The following is a 27182-nucleotide window of genomic DNA, read 5'->3' as shown; positions in this document are numbered from 1 at the left end:
GTGCCGCCCGCCCCAGCCTCCCGGTGGGGGGGACAGGGGAGGGTGGAGGCGGGAGGGGAGGCCCCGCTCCGCCCTCTGTGCCTGGAGCACCTCCTGGAGTACCAGCCCCTCCCAGCTCTGCTGGCCTTCCTCCAGTCATCCCCAGGCGCCCCGTCCCCCTTCCCCACTCTCCGTGTGCACGGCTGCTCCACGGGGCGTGCCCGGGGCTAAGAGTGGGAAGGGGGGATCCATGAGCAAACCCCTCCCTCTCCTTGGGGGGACACCCGGTCATCCCGCCTGCCACTGCCACCCAGGCTGAGGACGCCCCTTCTCTGCTGTGTGGGAGGGGAATGGGGGTGCTCAAGGCTGTGTGGTTTGGGCAAATCAGAGCCGTTTCTGGGCCATGAAGGACACAGCTCACCCCTGACGTCGGACGGGCCTGGAGTTGCCCCCCTCCCCAGGGCGTTGGGACAGGAGCTCTGGTCCCTTCCAGAACCTATGGCCTTCGTGGGAACCACACAAAGCACCCCTCGAAAGGTCTCCCGCCTTGGACGTGACAGGGTGCTTGGCTCACCTGCGGCCACTGTCTTCAGGAAAGGCGAGGCAGTGTTGGGGGTGGTGCACCCCGGGGGCCGGCATTCTGCTCCTGCCTCCTGCCAGCTCAGAAGCCGGGCTTTTCTGGGCACAGCGTGGGGTTGCACCGGTGCTGAGCTAAGCAGCCTGCACAACCGGCAGTCGCCCTCTGTTCCTGCCCAGGCCTGGCTCAGAGTCCACCTCCTGCGACGTCTTCGGGGACCCTGTCTCCGGGTACACCTGGAAAGCCCTCTTGTTTCTCGGAACTCCCAGAGCCTGGCTCTCCAGCCTGCCTGACTCATGACGCCGGGCTTATCTCCCCTGCAATCTCGAGGCCCAGAACTCCAGAGAGCGCCAGGCCTGGAGCCTGCCCCGCACACAGTAGGCGCCCCTGAGTGCACGCTCACAGAGGGAGGAGGGACTGCATGAACACACGCCTGGCTCTGAACTGTGGAGATCGGGTCCCCCAGGAACCCAGGCTGTTCAACTGTCAGCTCCTGTGTTCAGCAGCGATTTTGTCATCGGACGTTTCCCAAGGGGGAAACATGACCACGGAGACGGGCAAGCTTGCTTCTTCCTAGGGCGTGACTAGAGCGTGCATGTGTGTGTGTGTGCATGTGAGCGTGTGCGTGTGTGCCATGCCGGGACAGAAGGGCAGCCTTCTCTTCCTTCCCCGGGGCTGGGTCGGGCTGCAGTGGAAGCAGGAACAAACACGTCTGAGCACCTACTGTGTGCTCGGAGCATTTTCAGCCGCTCTCTGTCGTGGCCCTGGGATGCGAGGCAGCTGTCACGGTCCGGGGATTGGCACCACTACTGCCCGGGACGCTCAGAGAGGAGTCTGGCCTGGCCAAGGTCACACAGCTGTTAGATGCCACCGAGCTGGCACTGGGACTCGGATCTCCGTCCCTCCTGCAAAAAAAAAAAAAAAAAAAAAAAAAACAAAACCAAAAAACCCAGACTCCCCACGCAGTGCTCACCGCCCTCCCCCGCGAGGCACCTCTCTAAGAATTTAGAAGAGTATTTCTGGAATGAGGTGAGCAATACTCCTAGTCATTTCTATTAGCCTCGCAGAGAATATAAATACGGAATGAAGCAGGGTCAGGGTGGGGGAAGGGGCGGAGAGAGAATTCAAACTACTGAACCATGAAGAGAAGAGAGAAGAACAAGCAGGTCAGCCGGGAGCAGGAGGGGGTCCGGGTGGGGAGGAACCCAAACAGGGAGGCAGATAAAGACAGGTAGGGAGAGAGGGAGGACAAGGAAGCAGAGCCCAGCGCCAGAGAAAGAACTCGGATTTGAGAAAGTAAAAGAGAAAGACCATTTGGAAGGAGAGCGAAGGTTCTACTGCGTCTAATCTTTACACAAATGCAAAGTGCTGCTGAGGACAATAGGGAACCAGAGGCTCTGAGTCTGGGAAACATAATAGAAGAATTAAACAGACCAGGAGACAGGATCCCTCTCTGGTGTGAAAAGAGGATGACGACAGGGCAGGGGCCGCTGCCCGGGCCCCGCAGGGTCAGTGTGGGGAGCCGTGCCCGGCTCCGGTGCCCCTCCTTCCCCGCGCGCCACAAACAGGGCTCCTGTGAAATGGAGAGGCCTGGGCCCGGAACCTGAGCGAGCCCAGGTCCTAGGGGGTGAAAGCCTTCCCGGAACACGGCTACCCCACTGGCAACAGTTGGTTTCCAGGTAGAGAAAATTAAGCTGATTTAAAAAAAAAGCCAGCCTCGGCCCCACAGCTCCCCAGCCGGGCCCTGACCAGCTGCCCCTCCTGGCTGGCCTGGCGACATGGCCCCGACCCTACTGTTCTGGCTCCCATCAACGGCCCCCGCCAGCTGCCCCAACCCGACCTGGCCCTGTTACCAGCCTGGGCTGCTAAAGGCAGCAGGGATTCATCGAAATAACCCCCCATTGTCAGGATGTGGAGGGAGTTGTTTGGCACACATGATGTGCTCCACTCAGGGTTGGCCCCGGCCCGACCCAAGGAGAGGTTTGTGGGGAGGGCAGGTTGGCAGAAGAGTGAAGTTGAGGCATATTCTGGGTGGGACATGGCGCCAGAAACTGCCCTTCAGAAATTCTCTCCAGCCTCTGCTCCCATTTGCCGGATGGGATAACCAAGGTCCAAGAGGAGGAGCAACTTGGTCAAGACGGTGATGGGGCCAGACATGTCCTCTTGGCTATTGATCCAGCCCAATTCTTTCCAGTACACCCAGGAAGCGGCCAGGGGTCCAAGGTGAGCCCCTGGGTCTGTGTGGGAAGGGCCACTAGGAAGGACCCGGTGGCAGGAAGGCCAGGGCACTGGCACGGGGCTGGGCCATCTTCCCAGCTCCCTCTCCACCCTCTGCACCAAGAGTAAGTATCTTAGGCCGTCCAGCAGCCGAAGCCACAGTGTGGGACTGAGAGCGCACAGCAGGGATGATTAAATGTCCAACCCGGCAGCCAGGGGCGGGAGCAGGGGCCTGGTATGGTTGCAGGACCAACCAGCTCCGGCCCAGCTCAGCTGTGCACACTGTGTGGCCTTGGACAAGTCCTGCCCCTTCCCCGGCTTCCCCGAAAAGCTCGTGAGCTTTCCCACTGACGGAGCGGGGTGCTCTCAGCTCTGACGGCCTATGGCATTCCAAACCAACCTGACCAGAGTTTAGAGCTCCCTGGGCAGCCCTGCAACCTCTTGCTCCCAGCCTGGGACCGTCTGCACCCTCACTTCTGGAAAACCAGAAGGCAACCAGGTTGAAAGCAACCAGGTTGCTTCCCTGTTGCCGCCACCCTGGCCCCGCTAGGTTTCAGAAAGTTCTGTTTGCAGCCCCAGTGGAAGGGACACAGCGTCTTGGGTGCAAGCACATACCGTGCAGGCGGCTTAGCGGAGCGAGCAGCTGGGAAGATGGGGCTGGCCAGGGGGTGATGTCTGGAGTCTGCAGGGCATGAGGGGTTGGGGAGCGTTTGGCCCCGGAGCCAGCCCAGGCTGGGGATTTAGGGACTGAGGAGGTTCAGACATTCCCATCATCATCTGTCCCCAAGGCTGCAGGTCGGGGCTGCCCCCCTCCAGGCCTGGGGCCACTCAGCCTCATGGCCTCTTTCTGGTGGGTGGTCTGGGCCTCCTGCCATCAGCCACAGCTCACCCTGAGCCAGCAGGGCCTGCCACCACCCACACCATCGTCCCCACGCTGGGTCTCCGCAAGGGCAGGCTCAGCGCTGCAGGACCAGCTCCCCCGGTGTCCACGGCTTCCCTGGGAGGACAACCCATTGCCAGTTCTCCTCCTCCCTCTGCCTCAGCCCATTTGGAGAGATTTATATCTCCCATATAAACTGTACTTTTAAAGGAATAATTCATGTGCCTTGCTTGTTATTAATCAGGCCAGGGTCAGCGAGGCCCACGGAACTGCTGGAATTTCAGCCGAAAGTAGATTTTGTTCAGTCAAGGCACCCTTGTCGAGAGGCTGTGTAAGTCCTGCTGGACTTGCCAAAATAAGGAAACCAACTCAGGACTCAGCAGCATCCAGGATGGAAATCTCTGGATGCAAAGCTTTGAGTTACCTTCCAAGTGCTAAGGGCCCAGCACCCCCCCGACCCCCCAGCCTTTCAGGTGTGGGGTAAACACACACGTACTGAATATGTAATGTATTCTTAGCATCGTGCTAACTGATTCACAGGCCTCAGCTCCGTTAACAGACACGATATACCTAAGAGGTGGGACTGTAATTAGTCCCTATTTGAGGAAATTGTGTAAAAGCCTCACGACTGGCCCAATGTCAGACGGCTGGCAAGTGGCAGAGCCAAGATTACAGAGTGGGGCTGTGTGACTTCCAAGCCCTAACCCTGAACTCTGTGTGCCCTCCGTGCACTTTCCTGGCTCTGCAGCCCACAGGGGGCTCTCCCGCAGCAACTCTTCTCCAGGGGTTGTCCTCCCTGATGAGGCAGGGAACCCCATGCAGGCTGGGAGAGTGGGGTCCCCGAGAGCTGAAGGAGCCTCCCACCTGTGTCCACGGTGGGGGGGGGCTCACCCCTTAGTAAAAACACAGCACTCAGCCCATGTGTACAAGGTCAGTGTCCGAGGCCTCGTCACAGCTCTTAGGTAGACACGGACTGTCCATTCTTATTTCACAGGATACCCACAATAGACCCAGGAGGCAAGCTCGGCTCGTAATTCTCACTTTACAGATGAGGTCTTTCCAGATAAGATTCTCATTTTATAGATAAGTGAATAATTTACTCAGGGTCACACACTGAATAAAAGGCAGGGTTGGAGTTTTGGCTCAACAACCTATAACATGTATATCCAATGCTCCTTTCACCCATCCACCCACTCATCCATCCATCCACTCATCCATCCATCATCTAACCTTTCACCTTCCTTCTATCCATACGTCTACACAACCAGTCTCCCATTCATCCACCTCTTGTGTAAGAGATGTGGTTAGAGAGATTAGAAGGGTCAAACCTTGAGAAGCTTGGAATAGCACATACCTGTCCTGAAACTATCTGGTTATTTCCTGGGGAGTGGTGTGTCTCCTCACTGAGCCCATGAGCTCACCGAGACGTGGTCTTCTCTGAAATCACCAACCCCAGGGCTTACCACAGGCCAGGGCACTGTTGGTTTATGATGCCCGACACTACAGTGAAATGCAACAAGATGGCCTTGCCCCACCAGACAAAGCCTGGCTTTGCACACACATCTTCCTGATGAGGGAGATCTAGGCCCTTTTTCCTGCCCGGTACCATCTTCAAAATCTTCTAATGATGAAGACTTGAGATAATGTGTAAGAAAAAAAAATCAGACAAGCATCCAAAGACAGAAGGGCCCTTGGCCTATACCTAGATGAGGAAGCCAAGGTCCGGGTAGAGGAGCAGCCCGCCAGAGGTCACCCTGCCAGGCCTGGATGAGGAAACCCAGAATGCCTGGACTCTTTCCTGAGACCTATGCTCTTGTACTTGGAGGGGCTGGAGCCCCCACCTTCTCCCCCATCCCACTGCTACCACCAGCCAGGACATGCAGCTGGCGGTTTTTCAGAGTCACACCCACTCTGTTGCCTAGAACCCAGGTTTTCCAAGGCGCACCCAGTGCCCCACCAGGAGGACGCCTTTCCCCTCGGGGAAGGGGTGAGCCACCAGGAGGTCGGGCCACCAGAAATACAGTACGTGGTTCTAGAATTAAGCGTCAGCTAAAAATAAGTGCCTGGTGCCTATATCATCAGGGTAGCTTGGTGCCCAGCAGGCAGGCAAAGCTTGGGTTCCCCCTGTGATTCCAGGCTGAAATTCCTGAGCAGAGGTGTGCCCGGGATACTTCCTTGCCTGAAGGCCTTGGCCTCCCTGCCCAGCTCCTGGGAATCCTGAGCCATGAATGACCCAGGAGAGGCACAGCTGGGCTCTGGCAGGAAAGAGGGCGGTCAGGAGCTGAAGCCTCTGCCTGGGGCTGGCTCCGGGTGTGGGGGTGAGTCAGGGGCCAGCCCACCCCTGGAACCTCTGTGGCTTGGCAGATCGAGCTGTCAACTTCAAAGCCCTGTGACTCAGGCTTGAACCCCCTTGCTCTCGGCCCCCCACTCCACCCCCAGACCCCTATGGACAAGTGCTCAGTGCCGTGCCAGGATATGGGTAGGGTAGGGCAGGGGCTCCGTGGTTTGCAGCTGGTTCTCTTGCTCACTGGCCATGTGACCCAGGGCACACCACAGTTTCACCTTCTGGAGTGTCAGAGGCCGCATCCGTCAAAGGCATCCAAGAAGGAAAATCCTACCTCACAGCTACTGGGAGGCTTTGTGGCAGAGCCCATGGCAGGTCTGGCCCCTTGCCGGGCACAGGAGGGCTCTGAGCCAGGCTCTATCCTCCCCTTTGTCCCCCTGGCCTGTTAGGTGCATGTGGGCTTCTCAGTGTAGACCTGCTCCTAAGGAGGAGCAGGGTGTGTGTGTGTGTGTGTGTGTGTGTGTGTGTGTGTGTGTGTGTGCACGCGTGCTGGGTACTAGACATTGCACAATCTGCATGCCATGGGCGAGTTCCCCCATGAGTTGCCCCTCTGTTACTCCGGGTCACATAGTCCCTCCAAGAGCACTTGGCCACCTGGCTCGCTCCACTCACTCACCTCTGCTTTGGCACACCATACAATGCCACGCCAGACAAGGAGTGTTTGCACACCTGGGCCAATGCTGCCTTATGAAAACCAGGCTGCTGCTGGAAGCCTGCAGCCGGGACCCAGCCTGGTGTCAGGGTGCAGCCACTCGCCAAGCCCACATGCCCACCCTGGCATCCGGCCTGCTTGGGGTCTGACCCTGAACTATCTCCATCCCGTCGACGCTGACCTGGGTGCCCAAAGCTTTAGCCCACCAGACCACAGGGCTTGTCATTCCCTGGATACACCACAGACTTTCATGCCTCCTGGCCCTCTGTGCAGGCTGGGGCCTCTGGCCTCTTTCCATTCTTACCTGACTTATGCTGGCCATCCTTAAAGCTCACCACGAATGTCACCTCCTCCAGGAAGCCTTCCCAATTCCATCTAACATAGGAGAGCTAACCATCGCTGAATGCCTGTGTGGTTCTCATTTACAGCTTTGCTAGGCTCCGAAGTCTCTGGCGAGGCTTTACCCCTTGTGTCCGAGGCTGCGCTAAGGGCTCTGCCTCTGGGGTCAGGCCGAGCCGGGTTTGCATCAGAGGGCCACCTCTCATTACCTGTGCTCCCCTTCCCTCTTTCTCGGAGCCCGTCTCCTCCTCTATAAATGGCCATCATCACAGCATGGTGGCTGTGGGAAGGGTTAGGTGAGAAAGGGCCCCACCGGTGGTCGCTGTGGATCACACCTAATCCCAGAGCAGAGTCACGTTCTTGCTCTCACGCAATCTTTACAACATAACCCTCTGAGCGGTGCCAGTGCTTCGATCTTCAGATGAGATCTCACACTCCGGGAGCGTGGGTAGCTTGCCCTGTTACGGTCAGGGGTTCAAGCCCAGGTCTGCGGACCCCGGGGCCAGTGACGTTTCTCTTCCCTCTGTTCTCTGCCCATGTGACCTCCCCGGCCTCTGTGCCCTTGTCCAGACCAGATACTCAGTAAGGACTTGTTGAATCAGAAGTGGGGGAGTCAGGGATGTTTCTCCTGGGCCCACTCTTCCTCCACTGGCCTCAGCCCAGGCTCTCTGGGTTCCCATGTGGGAGCCCCAGCTTGGGGAGCTGCCTTTTGAGCTTCATGGGACAAGACAAAGACAAAGTCCTCTTGGGTTGATGCGGCCTAGCCCAGCGTTTCCTGTAGGATGTTCCAAGGAAAGATGCAGGTAGCCGGTGGGATTCCATTGCCAAAGGAGTTTGGGAAATTGGGTTTCCAGCAGGGCTTCCGAGAGCTTCCAGTGGGCAGATGAGCTCTGTGACTCCTCCAGGGGCTGTCTCTGACCCTGGCAGGTGAGGGTGTCCTGGGTCCAGGGAGGTGTCTGGGGAGGGGGGCGCAGAGGAGTGGCAGGCTCGGGTGGCTGGGTGGCTGCAGGCAATCCCCTTCTTCTGGCTGAATGAGGTGCTCCCTGAGTACCCGGGGGCTGTAGAGCGTGTAGACTTCTTCAGAGAGCCTTCTGGGATCCCCCTTGGGAAGTATAGTGCCCAGCCTGCAAAGGGTACTCTGGAGCTTCAGCATCCGGGGAGCCCTTCCCTGGAGTAACATCGGGGACCGTGTACTCTCCATCTCCCCATCATTCACCCTGAAACCAGCCTGGGCTTATTAAGTGGCTGGCACTTTAAGAATTAAAATCATCGCCACTGTTTGCCCCTGTAGACATTTACCCACATCTGGTTCCAGGGGTCAGACCACGCACAGACCTTTTGCACGTGTTGGCACAGTTATCACCACAGCAGGGGATATTCTCTTCATTACTCCCATTTTACAGATGAAGAGTCTGAGGCTCAGAGCTGTGAGGAAGTGGTTCGCACGAGGTCACACAGCCATTTAAATTGAGACGTGCCTGCCTCAGGCCCGCACCCTGAAGGGCTACGCTGGTATATGCGATGCCATACAGAATCCTCATGGGATTGCAGCTGATTATCAGTACCCTCCTTTTCCAGATAGGGAACCTGAGGTATCTGGTCCAAGGTCACCCATTCTAGCACAGAAGGAGCCAAGATCTGAACCCAGGTCAGCCTGTCCCCTTGGTCTGAGCTCTGATGCTCAATTCCAGATTTTCCTATCAATCCCCAAAAGCTGGTCCTGGAGGTGAGCCTTGGGGTCTGAGCCTGAGGGCATTGGGAATAGTCCCCCATTGGTCAGCCTGGCTGTTGGGGTGTCAGCAGTGGGAACTCTGGGAGCTTGGAGAGGGGAGGAGGAGGCTGTTTATGCAGTGAGCCGTGTGCTGGGTGGTGAGGTGAGCGGTGACTCAGGGTGGGAGGCCCCGAGTGGGCGGGCAGGGAGCGGGGGCAGCCCAGGCCAGGCCAGGCCATTGCTGGGGTCCCCTGGAGGAAGAGGTCTGGGTATGGCAGGGCTGAGTCACGGCAGCGAGATGGGACAGGGAGCTGGGATGGCCAATGACCTCACGCTTTCATGTGAGTCTGGCAAGGAGCCTCGGGCCCAGGCAGGCCTGGTGGGCCCACCCTGGCAGGCTGGGCACATACCTTCTCTGGCCACCCATTGCCAGGGGGTGTCTGTGAGGCCAGAGGGTCTCTGCAGGCTCCCTGAGGCCTGGTGCTGGCAGAGCCCTGAAACCCCAACAGATTGGGGAGGTAGCTGGTGGAGGGCACACAGCAGGCAGGGGGTTGGGGGACAGCTTCTCCCTCTACCTCTTCTGCTGCGTGACCTCGGCCAAGCCATCCCGGCTCTCTGAGCTTTGACCACCTCCTCTGTCCCACGGATTCAGGTGAGGACCTCAGAAGCTGATTCTGGTCCAAGCCCTGGCACGCAGCTGGTGTCCTAGGGGTGGAGAGAGGGAGGCTGCTGCTACCAGCCATGAACCCATAGAAAATGGGGGGCTAGAGCAAATGGGCTCTGACTGTGCTGGCTGACGCCCACACCAGTGTCCCGGCGGTTGGCTGTGTGGCTTGGGGTGAAGGCCTTCTGAGCTCTGCGCCTCAGTTTCCCTAAGTGTCACATAAAAATAATAACCGCAGGCTCTCAGAAGGATGATGTCACAGGGTTGCTGGAATCTCCTAATAGCCCCTCAGGGCGGATACTGAGGAGCAAGAGAGCAGGACCTTCTCCCCAGGGGCCCAGAAGCAGTGAGGGAGTCCCTCTGCCCCCAACCATGCCCCCATGGAAGGCATGCCGGGGAGGTTTGTGAAGTCACTGCCTGTCCCCCCACCCCAGGCGCTCCCCAAGGCTGGTCCAGAGAGGGTGAGGGGTGCCAAGGTCACACAGAAGCCAGCTGAATAGATCTATCATTCAGGGGCAGGGGGCCTTTATCTCCCCAGATAAGAGGCCCCGGAATGGCCTCGGGTTTGGGTGAGTCCGGTGGGGAGGGGGGGCCGGAGCCGGGCTGGCTCGGGCTGACCGTAAAGCAGCCGCTGCTCCCAGAGGCTTCTCCGCCTGAGTCAGCCCGGGGCCGGGGCTGCCTCTGAGTTCATCGGCTCCTGCCGCCCAGCCTCGGCACCCAGGCCCGGGGCGCAAGGCAGGTCCGTCCTAATGACCCGGTGATGATGACAGCCGTGCGGGGAGCTGTGCCCACGCGCCAAGCACTCTCTCCACTTTCCTTCAAACGATCTTCCCAGCGGGCCTAGGAGGCTGGTGGGACAGGCCTGCGTGGGCTGCCCAGGGTCACGCAGCCCGGGCCAGAAGAGAAGGGTCCCCAGGGCCCAGGGCCGTGCCTTCCGCTGCCCCGCAGCAAGCTTGCTGAGCCTGTTCTGTGTCAGCCCCGGGCTGGGTCTTTGGGTCTCTGGGCCAACTGAGATCTGGGGAGACCCCATACTTGCCTGGGAGGGGGACCTAGGAGCGTGGAGGCCTTGTGATAAAGGCTCTGGGCCTAAGGACCACAGTGCCCTGTGCCCAGCTCGGGGCTGCTCGAAAAGGAAGGATAGACACGGTGCCCAAAGACCCCGGAGGAGTGAGTGCTGCCTCTGCCTGCAGGGTCAGGAGAGCTGGTGAAGGGTCAGGAGAGCTTTCCAGCAGAAGACACACGAGAACGGGGCTCTGAAGGCGGAGAAAGCATTCCAGGTAGTTGGGGAAGCCGCGTGGGTGCAGGCTGGTGGGCCTGAAAAGGTCCGGCTTGTCCTAAAGGAGCTGCAGCGAACAGTGGGAGGGACCCGGTGATGGGACAGCAGCTTGGAGGCCCGTCCACAGGCCTTGAAGGTCCGGCCAGGAGCTGACCTTCCCCTGGGGTCAAAGTGGAGTCAGCTCACATCTGTGCCGTGGAGGTCCACGCCGTGGGACCCAAACCAGTGCCGGCTGGGGTTGGAGTTTCCTTGCAGGGCCTTCTGTGACTCTCAGATGAGCCCCAGGTGGGTGACACTTTAGCCTGGGGAGGGCAAGGCAGGCCACCTGCTGGCCATCTCAGTCCCGTAAACTCAGGGCAGGCCTCCGACCCCGGCACCTCACAGTTGCACAGAGCCCCACCTGCCCTGACATCAGACTGCAATGGGGGAAAGAGGCCAGGCTGGCAGAGCCAGGGGGCAAGGACCCTCCTGCCACCTCAATATTTTCTCAGGGGGTGGCTCAGTGCTCTTCAGCCTCCTGGTTGCCCTTTGGAGGCTCACGCCAGCCTGGCCTTGCCTGGCAGGTGGCCCCGGGCTTAGCTTGGCTCCTGTCTGTACTCTGGTGTTGGCACCGCGGAGGAGCACCTGGGACAATCAAACGGGCCTCGGCGCCCCCAATCACACTGGGATCCCCACTTGTCATTTCCCGGACCGCCCCCGGAGGGCGCCCTTCGGCAGGCATCCACTTTACAGGTGAGGGACCTGAGGGTTAGTGAAGTGAGGCGGGGCCTGGCTGCAACACCTAGAGGGGCGGGGGCGGGGGGGGGGCAGGGACGACACCCCCCACTCCACCCACCGTGGCCGAGACGCTGCTCTGCCTACTTCAGCCTATGGGGAGGGGGGAATCATTGCAGACCCCAACCTGGGTTCGAATCCCAGTCCTGCCACTCACTAGTAGGGGACCTCACGCCAATCAGTGCCCGTGCCTCAGTTTCCCTATTTGTAAAATGGTGATGATCCTACACGTTTCTCGTCGGGTTGGTGTAAGAATTCGTTGAGCCAGCTCATACCGGGAGCGCTTACGACCGTGCCCTGCGCATGCATCCCCATTTGGCAGACGGGGAAACTGAGGCTCAGAGACAGGCAGTGCTCGCGGGGCGGCTGCGCCCCCTCCCAGCCGCATGCGGTGCCCCCCCCCGCCCCCGCCTGACCCGCGGGCATCCCCGCCGCCCGGGTCGCTGCCCCCTCTCTTGCCCGTTTTGGGAAATCCTGGGGGGGCTCCCCGCCCCGCGCTCCCCGCCCCGCGCTCCCGCCGCGCAGCGCTCGGCCCGCCCTCGCTCGCGACCAATTTTGGGCAAAGCGGCGGCGGCGGCGCTACGTGCGGGCGGTGAGTCAGCGCGCAGGAATGCGCAGGACGCTTTGTTCCCGCTGCTCTGGGCCGAACGTGCTGGGACCGGGGCGCGGCGGGGCCTGACATCACCGCGGGCAGCGCCCCACGTGCGCCCCCCGCCGCGCCCGGCTGTGCGCGCGCCTCGGGGCCTGGGGACACCCCACGGGGGCCCGGCCTAGGGGGGTCCTGGCAGCCCGCGCCCCCTGCGTGGGTCCCAGGGAAACAGCACCTGCACGGTGGGGGTGCCCAGAAGGAGGAAGGCCTGTGCTCTGGAAGCGCCACGGTGGCACCTCGAGGGCGCGCAGAGAGCTGCCCTGGACCCTGCGGGAGCCCGCGCTCTCTTGCCCACATCTCGCAGGGCACGCACGAGCCCTCCAAGCCCTGCCTGTGTGTTTCCCCGAGTCACTCCCTGCCCCCCGCCGTGTCTGGGCCTGGGAAGCCCAAGAGTGGAGTGACATTGTCTTGCTCTTCTCCAGAGTCCCGTGCTGGGTAATGTGTCAAGCCTGGGAGTGCAAGGGCCTCGAGGTCTTTGGGAACCACACATGGCGAACGGTGAGACCTTTTGCGGGCAAGCCTACGCCTGGATCTTTCTAGACGTGGTGCCCTCTAATGATGAGAACCACCCTGAGTGGTGGGCACTGCTGCTGCTGCTGCTGGCGGACATTGAGGCTCAGAGAGGAGGAGTCATCGGCCTGGACCACACTCTGGTCCCCGGGGGAGCGAGTGGGAGCCTGGCGCAGTGAGAGGGGGCCCGTTCTTCAAGGGGATGGGCCCTCCTCCTGGGCTGGAGGGGCAGGCTGGGCACCCCAGGCTGCCGAGGGCTGCGGCCGTGACCAGGCCTGAGGCTCTACTTCGGGCTCTCCTCAGGAGCAGCGCTGGTGGCTGGAGTTAGAATCCTTCCTGCCCTGGATGGCTTCGGGCTTGTCACCGGCCTGCTGGGTCCTACCCTGACCCCACTGGCATTTTAGCTTCCCTAGGAGCTGAGTGGCCAAGCCTGTGGGTAGAGCCTGCAGGGGGCACGCAGGGTGGCCAGTCTAGCGGGGGTTCTCTGGATGGGATTTTGGTCATGTACTCCCTCCTTCCCCCTTCCTTCCTCCACAGGCTCCTACACACCAGGGCGGAGTGCATGTTGTCCCACCCGGGGCTGGAACATGGGGGACCCAGTTGGCTTGGGGACCTTTCACAGGGGTCTGCGGGCATCAGCTCTGGTCTCCGGGACTCTGCAACTGGGTAGGACCTCACTGAGGTCCTCACCAGCCCCTGTCCCTGCTCAGTCTGTTCTGGAATTTGTTGGCTTCTGTTCCACTGAGGCCATGTGTTCTTTATGGGGGAGATAGGGGATGACCTCCCCCACCCCGGGGCCAACAATGCAGAGGCCTTGTCCCCATCTTAGTGCCTGCTCTCTCTGGGTACACCAGCATGGCATACTGGTCCACCACCCAGCCTCAGCTAGTCCCCCATGCTGGGTGCTGGCAAAAGAGGCCGAAGCCCTCAGGTGGCCCTGTCCCCCCACTACCCCCGCCCCGTGTGGTCCCACCCACGGGTAGCACAGCTGTGACCTGGAGAAGGGAGATGTGGTGAGGGTCTTGGCAGGCCTTGGCGCCACCTGGGGCCAGGGATCCCTGCATCTGGGTCCGTGCTTCTTATGCTGCCCACCGTGTTTGGGCCTCACCTGCAGACCTGTTCACCTGCTGCGTGAAATGTGCCCGGTGGCGGAGGCCACACACGTGCACCGTGCTGGGCTGGGACCTGGGTAGGTCCCACCTGGGTAGGTCACGGCGCCTCGGATTCCGCATCTGTAAATGGAAACAGGGCCTGTTTTGCGAACACTTGGAGACTTGGTAGACACAAGTGCCTCCGCACACAGTGGCTGCTGGGTCAACGTGAGCCCTACCCAAGGAGTTCTGGTGCCTTCCACATGGTGTCCATCACCTCCCTTGAGTTGAGTCAGTGACTACACTTCTCCTGTAGATCTCTGTGGTCATAGGTGCTCTTGGGGCCCCCGTGAGGAAAACCTCCTGGTGTAGCCCCTCACAGCTCAGACCAGCCACTGCAACCCGGGGAGTGACGGGGCCCTGCCACACAACAGGGCTGGGCGGGGAGCACCTGCTTGCCATGTCGAGGAGAGGACGATGGTATGTGAGACCCCTTGGCCTGTAGGTCCCAGAGACTCCGAGGACGCTGGGGGACAGGAGAGATGGGAGTGAGCAGATATCTGCACATGCTGCCCCCACCCCAGCACAGTTCCTGGCACCCAAGGGCCCCGCCTCAGCCTGGCATGCCTGCCTGGATTCCTGCCCGTGTGGTTTCCCCTGGGCCTCTCCCTCACGTCCGCTGGCAGAGTATCCCCAGCTGTCTGCATTCCTCTGCTGTGAAGACGGCCACCTTAGGGCCGGGCCTGGCTGGGACACCCCTGAGTGTGAGAGCGTGCGTGCTGGGGAGGATGGGCAGGGACGCACCTGCAGGCACCTGCTTCTCTGTGCCCATACATGGGTGTGCATATGTGTGCACGGCTGTGCCCTGGGAGCCCATGCGTTCACGGACGTGTGTGTTTGCAGGTGCGCACGGGGGAGAGCACGGACACCCGTGCGTACGCTCATGAGTGCATGAAGGGTGCAGGAGGGAACTTAAGGATCCCTGGGGGTCCCGCAGGCCTGTGGGCAGGGGCCCGTGCACAGTGTCAGAGGTGGTGCGTGTTTCCCATACCTGAGCACCCTTGCATGCGTGAGGGTCACGTAGCTAGGTACCCCTTCTCTCAGGCTGGGCAGGTGGCCTGGAGGCAGCTGGGGGACGCAAGAGAAAGGGGGTTGGGATGGATCAGGTGTGGAGCGCCCATTTGCCTCGCTGAGCTCCACGTTTCCCACACATTTCCCTAGGTAAGCCTCCCACCAATCCCAGGGCGGACAGAGCAGGATTTGAGGCCTGGAGGGGGCCGCACACGGGCCCAGATTCACCCCTCGTCTGCCTGACTCTAGAAGCTGCAGGCAGGGCCGGGAGGGAGGGGGCTGCTGCAGGGGCCACAGCACAGCAGAGGCCTAGGCGCTGTACAGCCCTGGCCTGGGCGGGCGGGAGCCTCAGAGCCACCCTCCAGGGCCCCTGTGTCACAGCCCCCACCTGCCTCTGTGGGGTGATCGTAGCAAACCTGCATGGAGCAGTTGCTCTGCGCCGAGGCCTGGTGTAAGTGCTTTGCATCCAAACCTCCCTGACACTCCAGAAGGCTGGTGCCGTTATTGGGCTATTATTATTATTACATCGCATGTACACAATATTAACATTTAATAAATATAAATTTATTTATACATTTATACCATTTTATAAATATAGTAGATCATAATATATAATAATAGCTATTCTTATCATTCTCATTTTAGAGGCGAGGAAACTGAGGCACAAATATGTTAAGTAACTTGACCGAAGTCCCACCGCTGACAAATGGACAGCCGGGATTTGAGCCCACGCAGTCTGGCTCCAGCGTCCGAGCGCCCACGTCCCGCTCAGGCCCGCACCAGGCCCCTTCCTGCTGGCTGGTGTCCAGCTCCATCCGATGTGCAGGCCCAAGGCAATTGAGGACTGGGTGTGCCAGGCCCCTGTCTCTCAGAGGGGGAGACTGGGGAGACTGAGTCCAGGCAGATGTAGTGCCTGGGCCCGAAAAGATGACCTCGAATGCCAGGTGCAGCCCTAGCTTTGCCCGCTCCTGACATGCTGGGGGACTTGAGGCAAGCGCCCTGCTCTCTCTGGGCCTCGGTTTCTGTCCCGCCCCCAGAGAGCAGGTAGGAAGGGCTGTCCCAGAGTTTCCAGGTGGGGAGTCCTGGGAGGAGGCGGGGCAGGCCTGGCAGCAGGCACGGAGTGGGCAGGCAGGTAAAGGTGAGACTGGTCCAGGGCTGAAGTCAAGGTGTGGAGCCGGTTTTCCCAGGCCGTGTCTGAGTAATCCTGTGTCTATATTTATCTCCTCCTTTCTTGGGTGAGCAAACAGAGCCCAATGCCAGCCTGGCCCGCCCCCCCCCCCCCCCCATGGCAGCACGTTTCCCTCACCTGCCAGGTCGCCCTGGAGAGTACCACAGTCTTGGCTCTAAGCTCACCTTGGTCCATGTAGGACACATGGGGATGCTCAAACCTGGTGGCTTCCATGAGGAATCTAGTTGCCAGTGGTGGTCAAGGAGGCCCCACCCGGGCCTCTGAACATCTGGGCGGCCACAGCCGTGGCCTGGGGAACGGTAGTGCCTCCCGGGTCTGGAAAACCCTGCCCCACACAGGATCAAAAGGTCCCCTTGTCTCAGAAAGTCATCTTCATCCCTCCATATGCACTTTGGTCCAAGTGGTAGCCCCTGTCCCTCCAAGATCTGAAATTCCCAGAGGAGGAACTCTATGTATCCAGTGATTTAGAGTCGGACTGCTCTGGGGTTGAATCCTGGCACCCTGACCTTGGACAAAGAACCTCTCTGTGACTCAGTTTGCTCATTTGCCAAACGGGGCCAAGATGTTGTATTTGCCAGGGATCTCGTGAGCATTAGGTTGAAGCCACTAGGGGCTGACAGATGGGCTGAGCTCTGCTGGGTGAGGGGGATGGCTTCCTGTCCCTACCTGCTTCCACCCTCCCAGGCCCAGACCCATCGCAGTGACCGGGAGCCACACAAGGTCCACAAGGGGACGTACAGGTACGTGACTCTCACAACATGCACACACCATCGGACACCCCCACTTCTGAGAGGCTTACATTCAGGATGGATTAGGTAACTTGGGGCCTGGACCCTGGGAAGACCCCGGAAAGAACCAGATACTAACTTTGCTGAGACGCTTCCCAGACAGGGCCGGACAGGTGGCCAGTCAGGCCAAAGGGATGACGGGGACAGAAGGGCATCTTGTCCAGAGATGGCTCAGCCTGGGCCAGGTCGGACTCCATCCTCCTGACCCCAGCTGGGATCTCTACTGCCAGCTAGGCCCCTGCCCCACTCCTGGCCTCTGCCCTCATGGTGCCACCTTCCTGACCCTGGGGAGCTCTGGGCCTGGTGCACGTGCACCCTAGCCTTGCCTACTCCCAGGCTGGATTAGAAGGAGTCCGAGGACGTGCTGGGCTGGCAGGCTTGCGGGCGGGGCAGGTGCCGGCGCTGGGGCTGCCCTATGCTGGCTTGAGACTGGGCCGCAGCAAGGCCTTGTATGGCTCTGGCAGGGTAGCTCAGCTGGCGGCACCCATTGGCTGGGCTGGCACTCCCAGCCCGGGCCGCCGGGGCCCCAAACCACGGTAACCAGAGCCGCCAGGAGCTGATGGATTAGCGTGGCCACCTGCCCACTGGCCTGCCTGCCACTGGGGCTGCTCTTTTCCTTTCCTAAAAAGGCAGAGCTGGGCAGGAGAGCCAGGCAGGTGAACCTGGGCCTGGGGTAGAGGAGGGGTGGGCAGGGTGGGCAGGCTGTGCAGGTGGCTGTGCTGAGGGTTTGGGAATCCTAGCCCTGGCCCCGGGCCAAGCCCTCCTTGGCTCTGGACATCAATTTTCTCATGAATAAAAGGGTCTCCCTAAAGCAGCCGAGGCTTTGATGGGATCAGGGGAAACGTATGCGAGGGTCCCCCAAACCCAACCCAGATTCGAGGGCTGCTCAGTAGCAAAGAGGCAGATCCCCCTTCCATAGGAAGCCAACCACTTCCTGAATATAAGGGCCTGGTTTTAAATCCTGGCTCTGCCGCTGGCCACTATGACCTTGGAAGGCAGCAGCACCTGTCCAAGCCCCAGTCTTCCTCCTCTATGAATGGGATGGGGTACGAGCCCCCCACCTTGTGATGAGCCCATGGGGTCAGCCCCCGCCTGCTCTTTCTCAGCTGCCCTCTGTCCTCCCCTGACCCTACTTCTTCCTGGTTCTCTGCATTCATGCCCATCTCAGGCTGGCCTGCCTTCTGAAGCTGTCCGGCCTACAGTGGCCTGGCCCCAGGAGTCTCCAGGTCCTGAGCCCAGAGACGGTCCAGGCTTTGGGGTGAGGGCAGGATCAGCCCAACCCTGGATGGGGAGCCAGGCACAGCTTGGCTAAGGCCTCCATGGCCACAGACGGCAGCCTAAGCCCTCCTGAGGCTCTGGGGCAGGTCTTACTAGATCAGCGGCCCTGCCATGGGCCAGGGTGTGATTTGGGGCTCGACCCTTCATGTGGGGAATGGGGGCGTGGGCCCCATCCTGCCTTACTTCAAAAGGGAACGTGCTTCGTGACCTCTAGAGAGCAGCTGTGGGAGGCCTGGTGGCAGTGTAAATGGCTGGGAGGCCTTGGGCCTTGTGGCAGGTGGGCGAGGGCAGGTGGCGGGTCCTGCAGAGAATTCACATGCAGTGTTCATGCTCTGGAGGATGGGAAGCCATACCTGGGCACCTGCCGGTTGATCCCTGGGCCTGCGGCCTCAGGCACGGGGAAGCCAAGTGGCTACCAGGTGGCACTGCTGACAAGCCGGGAAGCTGCTGGGAAGAAGCCCCAGCCTGGGTGGGCCTGCCTGGTCCCACTGCTTCCTGGGCGGAGGAGGGGAGCTGTCTGAGACCCAGGGCTCCCCTCGGGCCACAGATCAGGTTGGAGAGAAGGAAGGAACCTGGACTTCCATGAGGAGCTGCCTCTGACTAGTGGTGCACCTGCGGCAGGTCGGGGTCTTTTCTCCTCTAAAAACAGGGACAGTAACTCGTCATTCTGGGTTGTCGGAAGGACTACAAGTCAGGTTTGCAAAATGCTAGGCACATGCTAATGCCGTTCTTTCTTTGGGGCTGTTTGGGACTTTTCCCAGTCGCCTAGGTTGAGGCCCAGGGTCTTCACAAGGACTCGCTCTCACGCACACCCCCACGATTCTAATGCCAGCTGCCATCTTCACTCTCTGGGGTCTCTTTTAGACCTTTGTTTTTCTCATCACCTGGAAAAATCCAGCATCTTTGAGGCCGATGTCATCAGGCCCTGCCCTGCCCCGTGCCAGCCCCGACAGCTGCTCATCTCCTGGGCACTTCTGATTCTGGGAAGTCCTAGCTGTGTGACCGTCACGAGGACTGCTTCCAGGTAATCTTGGTCTCTTCCCTTAGGCCTGGCCGCGTGACTTGCTTTGGCCACTGAAATGTGAGGGGCGGGAGGCTCGTTTCCAGCTGGACACATTTATGAGCAAGGGAGCGCAGTGCTCTTTTCATCTGCCTCTGAGGTCATGGGGGCGTGGAGATGCCCTCCATCAGCCTGGGTCTCTAAGTGGGGGGGGGTCAGTAGCATTCCCCTGCTGACCCCCATTGAGAGTGTGGCCAAGGGAAAAAATAAGCTTTTGCTGAGTCAGCCCCTGAGTTTCAGGGCTGCTTGTCTCTCCCTCTCTTGACTGCTGCTTACTCCCTGATCTCCCCCCGAGCCCTGCAGTGACCAGAGGTGACCTCCACACTTTGGCCAGTCGTCTCCTGGCCTGTTCCTCTGCAGTGGCCTCCTCCCTCCCTGCGCCTCAGCAGCCACGTCAGAGGCCGACCGTCCTCTGCCCACCTGGCTCGCCTCTGAAATAATGAGCTAGGACAGCTCACAGCCTTTTCTGTCTTCGTCCAGATGCCCTGTCCCTTGACCACTGGCCTCTCTCTGTGTCAGCCACCCATCTGCTTCCCTGCCCTGGCAAACTCACCTCTTTGTTTGCCAATATTCTCACGTCCTGCACCCCACTATCCCTCTGTCCCTGGGCTGGACATCAGCCTGGCTGTCCGCACCGCACCACAGCTGCTGAGCGCCTCGGGAGAAACCACGCAGTGCAGCACCCCGGGCCTCGGCGGTCCCCTGGCCAGCTTTCTCCTCCCCGCCTCCGAGGTCGTTCACCCCTTCTCAAGTCTGTAATCTTTAGGTGGCTTCACTTCATTCTCCGCAGGGCCGCCCCCAACTTCCTCTCCCCCAGCAGACACACTGACGTCCCCTGCACCTCTTCACAGGGTCACAGCAGTGCGGGGCAGTGGGTGGGGGACAGATGTCGGCTTCGTTCTCACCATCTCCTTCCCATCAGCACCCCCCTACCCTGCCCTCTGCAGCACTTGCAAGTCTTCCCTGGGCTGCATGCCCCCTGGAGCCCCAATCTCCCCTGGGAAAGTGTCACATCTGTCATCCCCGCTTCCTGTCCGCTATTCGACACGCAGCAGTACCTGCGAAGGGCTCGCTATGCACCAGGCCCCGTACTAGGCCAGGCTTTCCCTAAGTCCGCAGTGATCCCCTCAGTGCTGAAACAGCTTCTTAGCTTCTCAGTGCTGAACTTCTGGGCTGCTCCTTCTCATGGCTTCCTCTTCCTCCTCTGACCCTTAGGTGTTTTCCAAGAAAGGTCTCCAGGACGACTCAGACCCAGTCTGGATGAGAGCTTTTGTTCTCTCCTGTCACAGCAATTATGGCCACGTGATTGGGTCATTAATGACGTCACCAGGAGATAATATACACGCAATGATGTCATGAGGAGCCAATGTACAGGCAATGATGTCACGAGGAGGTAATGTACATGCAGTGACATCACAAAGGAGGTAATATACACACAATGATGTCATGGGAGGCAATTTGCAGGCAATGACATCATGAAGAGGCAATGTATAGGCAATGACATCACAAGGAGGCAATTTACAGGCAATGATGTCACGAGGAGGTAATGTACATGCAATGACGTGTTAGAATGTAAGCTCTTCGAGGGTGGGACTGTCTGGTCACTGCTGTATCCAACCTTCACCCCTCACTGGCGCTCAGCAAATTATGATGGAATGCAAAAGGTGGGGGGATCCATGCCTGCCTTTTCTCCCTGGTGTCCCCAGCAGCCCCCATAGCCACCTGCTCAGAGATATTTGAAGGCTTACTATGTTCGAGGCTCCATTAGCCACCCTGAGTACGCCATCTCACTTAATCCCCACAACCACCCTCCACATTACGGTTGGGCAATGGAGGAGGCCCAGAGAGGTTGTGTACTTTGCCCAAGGTCACACGGGCAATGAGAAGCTGTGTCATGGTCCGATTCCAGGTCTTACTCTGTAGTGAGTTTGATGATGGCCCTCCAAAGTGCAGCCCGTGCCCCAGTCCCCAGAACCAGAGCGGGACGTTAAGTTGGAAAAAGGATCTTTGTAGATGTATTCGTGAAGGATCAGGAGATAAGATCACCTTGGATTAGGGTAGGCCCCAAATCCCATGACCAGTGTCTTTAGAAGAGAAGGCCTGGGGGTGGGGGGACCCTACAGAGAAGGCGGGAAGAAGAGATCCGGTGACATGGCTACATACCAAGGCACACCAAGGCTCGCTTGCGACCACAGAAGCTGGGAGAGAGGCGTGGGGACGGACTTTCCCTCAGAGCTTCCAGAAGGAGCCAACCTTGCCAACACCCAGACTCCAGACTCTGGTCTCCAGAACTATGACGGAATAGATTTCTTTGTTTCTAGCCACCTATTCTGCAGTAAGTTGTTACGGCAGCCCCGGGAAACCCAGACCGCAGACCACACCGTGTGCTCTCTGGTGCTCCTCGCCAGGCCCGGAAGCGAGGGGCACAAGGGTCACCCGCTGTGTCCTGCTGGCCTGGTCACCTGCCTCCCCTGGGCCTGATGTCTCTGTAGTGAAAGCAGCACTCGATACACCGAGTGTCCCTCCAACCCTGACATTCTACAGCGTTCAAGAAAAACCACGAGCCAGGCGACAGGGCTATGTTGGGATTTTCAAATTTATTCCAACGTGCTGTGTCTTTTTTTTAAAAAATATCCTCAGGCTGAACACCCAGCCAGAGCTGTAATAAAGGCAATTATTATACTTGTAAAAACCTCTCATTCACAGTACAGATGTAATTTACAACAAAGGTCACACACATCAATACTGAGCATTTTTTTCCTTTTGTATATCAGACTCTGTGCTTTAGACCTGCATGGGTTTTTTGTTTTTTGTTTTTTTGTTTTTCTTTTTCACTGATATATACCATACCGACATTGCAAGATGCAAGTGTAGAAACTGGAGTTTAAATAAAATTACAGGCAAAACTACCCCATCCCAGTGTGGCTGCTGTACATATCTACAGGACGATTTTTGGAATGTATTGCCATTTAAGAACATAGAAATTCTCTACAGACGATTTCACATACAGAATACATACACCTTTTAGAAAAAAAAAGGCAAATATTTATCTTACAGAGAGCGTATATCTTACATTTGCCTACACGTTTCTTTTTTCTCTTCTCTCTCTCTCTCTCTCTTTCTTTTTAAACACTAGGTTTAGTAAAGTGATCATAAGTGCCGAAGCGGTTTTCTAATGGAAAGCAGACTGGAGCCACTACACGGAAGCAGAATTTGTAGGACAGGCCTTCGGGAACTTTCCCTGGTCAATGCTGCAGATCTGTCTCCAAGGCAGGACTTTTCCTTTCAGGAGGACTTTTTTTTCTTTCTGGAGAAAGGACTAGAGAGCACGTTCAGCTCAGATATACTGCTGGTTCCTATTCAGAAGTGCAGGGTGAGAATGAAATGGGGCTACAGGAATCGGGGAGTTGATTCTTTCGGACTTTTTCCGAAAGAGGGAAGCAGAGGGACCTCTGGGTTTGCAAGTTGGAGGTGATGGGAAAGGGAGTGAGGGGCAGCTTGTTGCTGTCAGGGTCCTGGAGGGTGTCCGTGGGTGGGCAGAGTGTAAGCCCTGGGTGGGAGTCTGGGGCTGAGCCTGGGGAAAGGTGACTTGGAGAAGAACGGGGTCAGTATCCAGAACCCCCCCGAGTGTGACGACAGTGAGGGCATCCTGGAGGGCCGGCCTGGGGGCTAAGTGTCTCAGGATCCCCAACAGAAGGCGAGGGCTGGCTGTGAGCCCTCTGCAATCTGGCTCCTGCCACACTGCCAACACCCAAGGACCCGAGTGAGCCTGGACCGAGGAGCCGCCGGCCCGCACACTTCGACCGAGCACCAGCAGGTGTCTATGGCGAAACCCAGCACCGTTTCGGCCCCGTCCCCCTTAACAGGGACAGTAGCGAGCAGCACACGCAAATTGCAAACGTGGGAGTGGTTGAGAGTGGGACGGGGGGAGGGCATGCAGTGAAGTCCTTTCCACATTATGGAGGGGTGTGTGTGGGCTGGGGCCCTGTGCTCGGGGGAGCAGGGGGAGAGTCTGGCAAAAGGGGTTAGCACTGTGCCCAGGGACATACGTCCCAGGCTGGTGGCATCGATTCCATCCCTCTGAGGATCGGTGTGGAGCAACAGCCCTTTGGCCAGATTCTATTTGTGCATCGTGTCCTTGTCATTGAGAAATGGGTCTCTGGTGACTCCCGGTGCCTGTCCTCTCTGCCCGTGCCTGTGGGCCGGAGTGGCTGAGAGGACTGTCCCCTGCTGGCCACGTTGTCCATGACTGGGTCTCCCAGGAAGGAAAGCTCAGTGGCCAGGTTCTTCAACAGGGAAATGACACGGAGGAGAGTTGGGGGGTGGTGCATGGCTGGGGGGAGGGGCGTGGCCACCCCCAAAGGTTGGGGCTGGGCTCTGCTAGCAGAAACCCCTTCTGGGCTGGACGATCTTGCCCAAGAGAGTTTCAAACCTGGGCTGGAGCGATGCTCTTTATCTAGCTCCCAGGGTCCAGTGTTACAAGTGTCCACTGGTAGGGCTGAGAGGTGAGGGTGAGGGAAGCCGGGGCCGGAACCGGGGCTGGGCACCTTCCCACTTCCTGTGAGGCCCAAACAGTCAAGGCTGGGCTTGCTGGCCTTGTCTCAGGGCGCACAGGAGCCCAGGACTCCGGGCCGGGCAGCTGAGACCTCCGGCTAACCTCACCCCCAGCACCCTGGAGCCCAGCACATCCCCAGGGAGGCCCTTCCCTATTGTCTGGTTTGTGTCTTAGCTGAACCTGGGGCTGGCCCATCTGCTCAGCAGAGGCCAGGCAGGGAAAGGCCCTGAACTGGCACAGGAGGGAATTGGGGCCTCAACCGGTGTCCTGTCTACACAACGGCTCAGGAGGCCCCAGGCTCAGGATTCACATGGCCTGGCTGAGGACTGGGGATGGTCAGGGAGTCTCTGCTCTGTAAGGTGGCTTCAGCACCTGGCCCCGGTGGGCCAGGACCATGGTCCCTGTGCTTTCTCCTCCTTGTAGAAACTAAAGAAAATAAATTCTAGAAGGTTGGGAGAAAACTCGCCTCTCCCAGGGCAGGGCAAACATGAGTTCTATATTTCAACTTGGGATTTTAATTTCTGGTCATATTATTTTTCTTACAAAGCAGGTTTTTGCCTCAGGGGGTCCAGGGCAGCTTCTTGAGGGAGAGGACGGGGATGAGGAAGGAGACACTGGCTAGTACTGATTACTTGGGAGAATTATTCAATTGACTCAGGGACAATTCTTCTAGGTCAAGAGAATCTGAGGAGGCTGGGAGAGTACCAAACACCATCCTTTCTTTTTATGCGCGCGCGCGTGTGTGTGTGTGTGTGTGTAATTTTTAAAAGAGATTTAAGCCAACACAACAAACAGGCCTGGGCACTTCCCACCAGTCATGGTTTTGGGTACTTCCTGGGGGTTGTGGAGGCCTGACGGTGCGTGGGGTGGGGATGGCGGTGGGGGGCGGGTTTCCCATCTCACCAAAAAGAGGCCCAGAAACAGGTCCCTATAAATGTTTGGGGCTCAGCCCTGGAAAAGCCCCGCCATGGAAGAAATAGGGCCCTTTGAACCCCAGGGACCAAACATACAATGAAACCCAAGCCCCAGCCTCAGGAACGGTGAGGCAGTGCACCTTGGATCTTGACCCCTATGGGTTGGGCCCTGTCACTTCGGCCTCGTGGGTAGTTTCTAGAACAAGGGAGGCAGCCTGTTAGCTCAGCCCTGAAGCCAGGCCTTCGTCAGGCGCTCAGGAACCAGGAGGTGAACATTCAGGGCTCCTTTCGCAGCTGAGGGGCTAGGGGTGGGGGGTGGAGGGTAGCAGTTGAGGGTGGGGAGCTGGGGGAGTTTGTCAGGATACGAGGATGGGCCCACAGCTCACACCACCTGGGTATCAGGGAGCCCGGGGGGACCAGCAAGCTCCTACCTTCTCTCGCCTCCTCCTACTTGTGTTGAAATCCTAGGAAAGGTGGCATTTTCTTTTCCTCGGGGGAAAAAAGCAAGCCGGGGTTTTCTGGGCCTGCCCGTGGAGGCTGAGTGGGGTCCCCCTGCCCGTGTCCCTCTGCCTCGGGCCTCTGGCCCTTCTCCCGGCAGCGAGGGTGGCCATGGCTGGGGTGGAATAAAGCGGCAATAAATAGGAACCATAAACACCTGTACACAGGAGTGCTTGCTTTTACATTTAATTATATGTTTTTCAAAGCTTCTTGCTTTTGCTTTTTTCTCCTTCAGTTCATCCCCCTGTCCCTCAGCCAATGGTTACCTCTGGCCAGCCTTGGGGGGATGGAGGGGGCGGGTGGCCAGCAGACTGCAGTGGCCCAGGGTGAGGCCCCACCTACACCCTTTCTCACAAAAGCACAAAATATTCACAGCCTCAAACTCCTCACGGGTTGTTGTTGGTTGTGTGTGTGTGTGTTTTAATGTGTGCGTGTGTTTTGTTTCTTTTCAAGCAACAAAAGGTATAGAAAAAGGCACAGGTAACTGCATACGTGGGAAGATAGAACAGGTGGGGGCGGAGCAGAAGCTGCTTGGACAGACGGACAGACAGGAGACGGAGCCCATGAGAGCGAGATGACTTCGAGGAGGCGGCCTGGAAACGTCTGCTGTTGCCGAACACCGGAAGCCAGATGCTGAAGCAGCCGGAGAGAGGCTAAGCGCTTGGGGGGCCCCTGTCCTGGGGCTGGCGTGGAAGTGCCCCGGGCCCCCCACTTCCTGAGGGCTCGGGGGAGCCCCGACTGGTCCTGGGCTCCCCGGACAGGTGCCTCCTCCGGGCCGGGAAGCGAGCGGAGGCCTCGGCCAGGCAGCCCACGGAGCTGCTGCGGTCCAGGGCGGGGGCGCAGGCCGCGGGGGGGGCGGGCTCCCCGCGGGGGCTCCAGGGCTCGGGCCTGCGGGCAGGGGGCGGCCGGGCCTCGGGCGGGGCGCGGGGGCCGGGCTGTGCGGGCACCTGGGCGGCGCGGGGCTCCCGGTCAGGGGGCCGGCCCGGGCCCCCGCTCGTCCTCCCCGGGTCCTCGGGGCGCTCCCTGCCCTCCAGCTCCGACGACAGCGTGAACTTGGATACCTTAGCCACGGGGGACACGGAGGCCGGCGAGCTCTCGGAGGGACTCCAGCGGCCTCGCTCCTGGGCCTCCCGGGCCCCCGTCAGGTCGCTGCCGCCGCCCGAGAAGCCGCCCACCCAGGCGCCCGGCCGGGCCTGCACCATCTGGATCCCGCCGATGGGGATCAGGGGGCACGGGGCCCGGGGCAGGTGCTGGGAGTGCAGGGGGAGGTGGCTGAAGATGTTCTCCTCTGTCCGCGCTGGGGTGTGGCCGTGGAAGTCGTGGGGGGCCGAGAAGGGTCGGGAGGAGGGCGGGGGAGCGGGGCCGGGCGAGCAGGAGGGACTCCGGGGTGCGGCCTTCTGCTGGGGTCAGAAAACAAGACGGGGTCAGGCGAGGGCTCCGCGCTGGCTCCCGGACACCCCCGAGGCCTAGACCCGAGGCGGGGGCTGGCCCGGGATCCCCGGCAAGTCCCGGGGGTGCTGGGGTGGGGGCTGAGCTCCGTGCTGGAGCACTGAGGCAGGCAGCCCACGAGGCCCCCGGTCCTCGCCGCCCCCCACGTGCCTGTGTGCCGTGGGCCTCCCCTGCTATCTTGGTTCTGCTGCCTCTCCTGTTCCTAGACTCGGGCCTGACCCTGTTCTCCCCTTGGACGTGAGCTCCCATTCTAGGCTCTTCACCTCCTCCCACCATCAAGAATTGTCATGTGACCCCAAAATTAAAAACCAAGATTCCCAGTCCGTGCCCCTCCAGGAGCTTGAGTCTCTGAGTGACATCATCTGTCCTGCTGGTAGTGGATGGGTGGGGGGGGGGGTTGGTTCGTGACAATACGTTGACAGGGGAGGCACTGGGAGGTAAAGGTAGGTTGACAGTGATGGTGCAGCATGGCGGTGGTGGGGACAGGATGCTACTGGGCTGCTGATGTGGCGACACTGGGGCAGCTGACCGGTGGTGGCAGGGGCTTGCTAGTGCAGTGACGGCGGACATGGCGTGGAGGACGGGGCAGGGACGGTTCTGGTGGTTTGGCAGGGATGGTGTTGGAGGTGGTATCTCTGAGGCCGCTGGTGACAGTGGTGCCGGAGGTGTGGGGTTGGGGGCCTGGGAGGGGAAGGGCACGAGCATTTAGGCCTGCAT

General features: G+C 59.5%; 1 protein-coding gene and 1 long non-coding RNA gene across 11 annotated transcripts in view; one reads left to right on the top strand and one right to left on the bottom strand.

The window, feature by feature from the left end:
* Positions 1-55: 55 nt before the first annotated feature.
* On the top strand, positions 56-21959 carry LOC118350736 (uncharacterized). Its single transcript, XR_004805063.2, has 3 exons — positions 56-1722; positions 18854-19013; positions 20265-21959. It is a non-coding gene; the product is annotated as an uncharacterized LOC118350736 (long non-coding RNA).
* HIVEP3 (HIVEP zinc finger 3) overlaps positions 21628-27182 on the bottom strand; it is a 459145-nt gene continuing 453590 nt past the window's right edge. For all 10 annotated transcript variants that reach the window (XM_049093980.1, XM_049093976.1, XM_049093975.1 and 7 more), the window contains one exon: positions 21628-26416. In XM_049093980.1, coding sequence (XP_048949937.1) covers positions 25670-26416 — 747 coding nt within the window. In that variant the 3' untranslated portion in view covers positions 21628-25669. The remainder of the gene's footprint in view (positions 26417-27182) is intronic.

This window comes from Canis lupus, chromosome 15 (assembly GCF_003254725.2).
Source record: "Canis lupus dingo isolate Sandy chromosome 15, ASM325472v2, whole genome shotgun sequence".
In the NCBI taxonomy this organism is placed as follows: Eukaryota; Metazoa; Chordata; class Mammalia; order Carnivora; family Canidae; genus Canis; species Canis lupus.
This window is presented reverse-complemented; position numbering and strand designations above follow the sequence as displayed.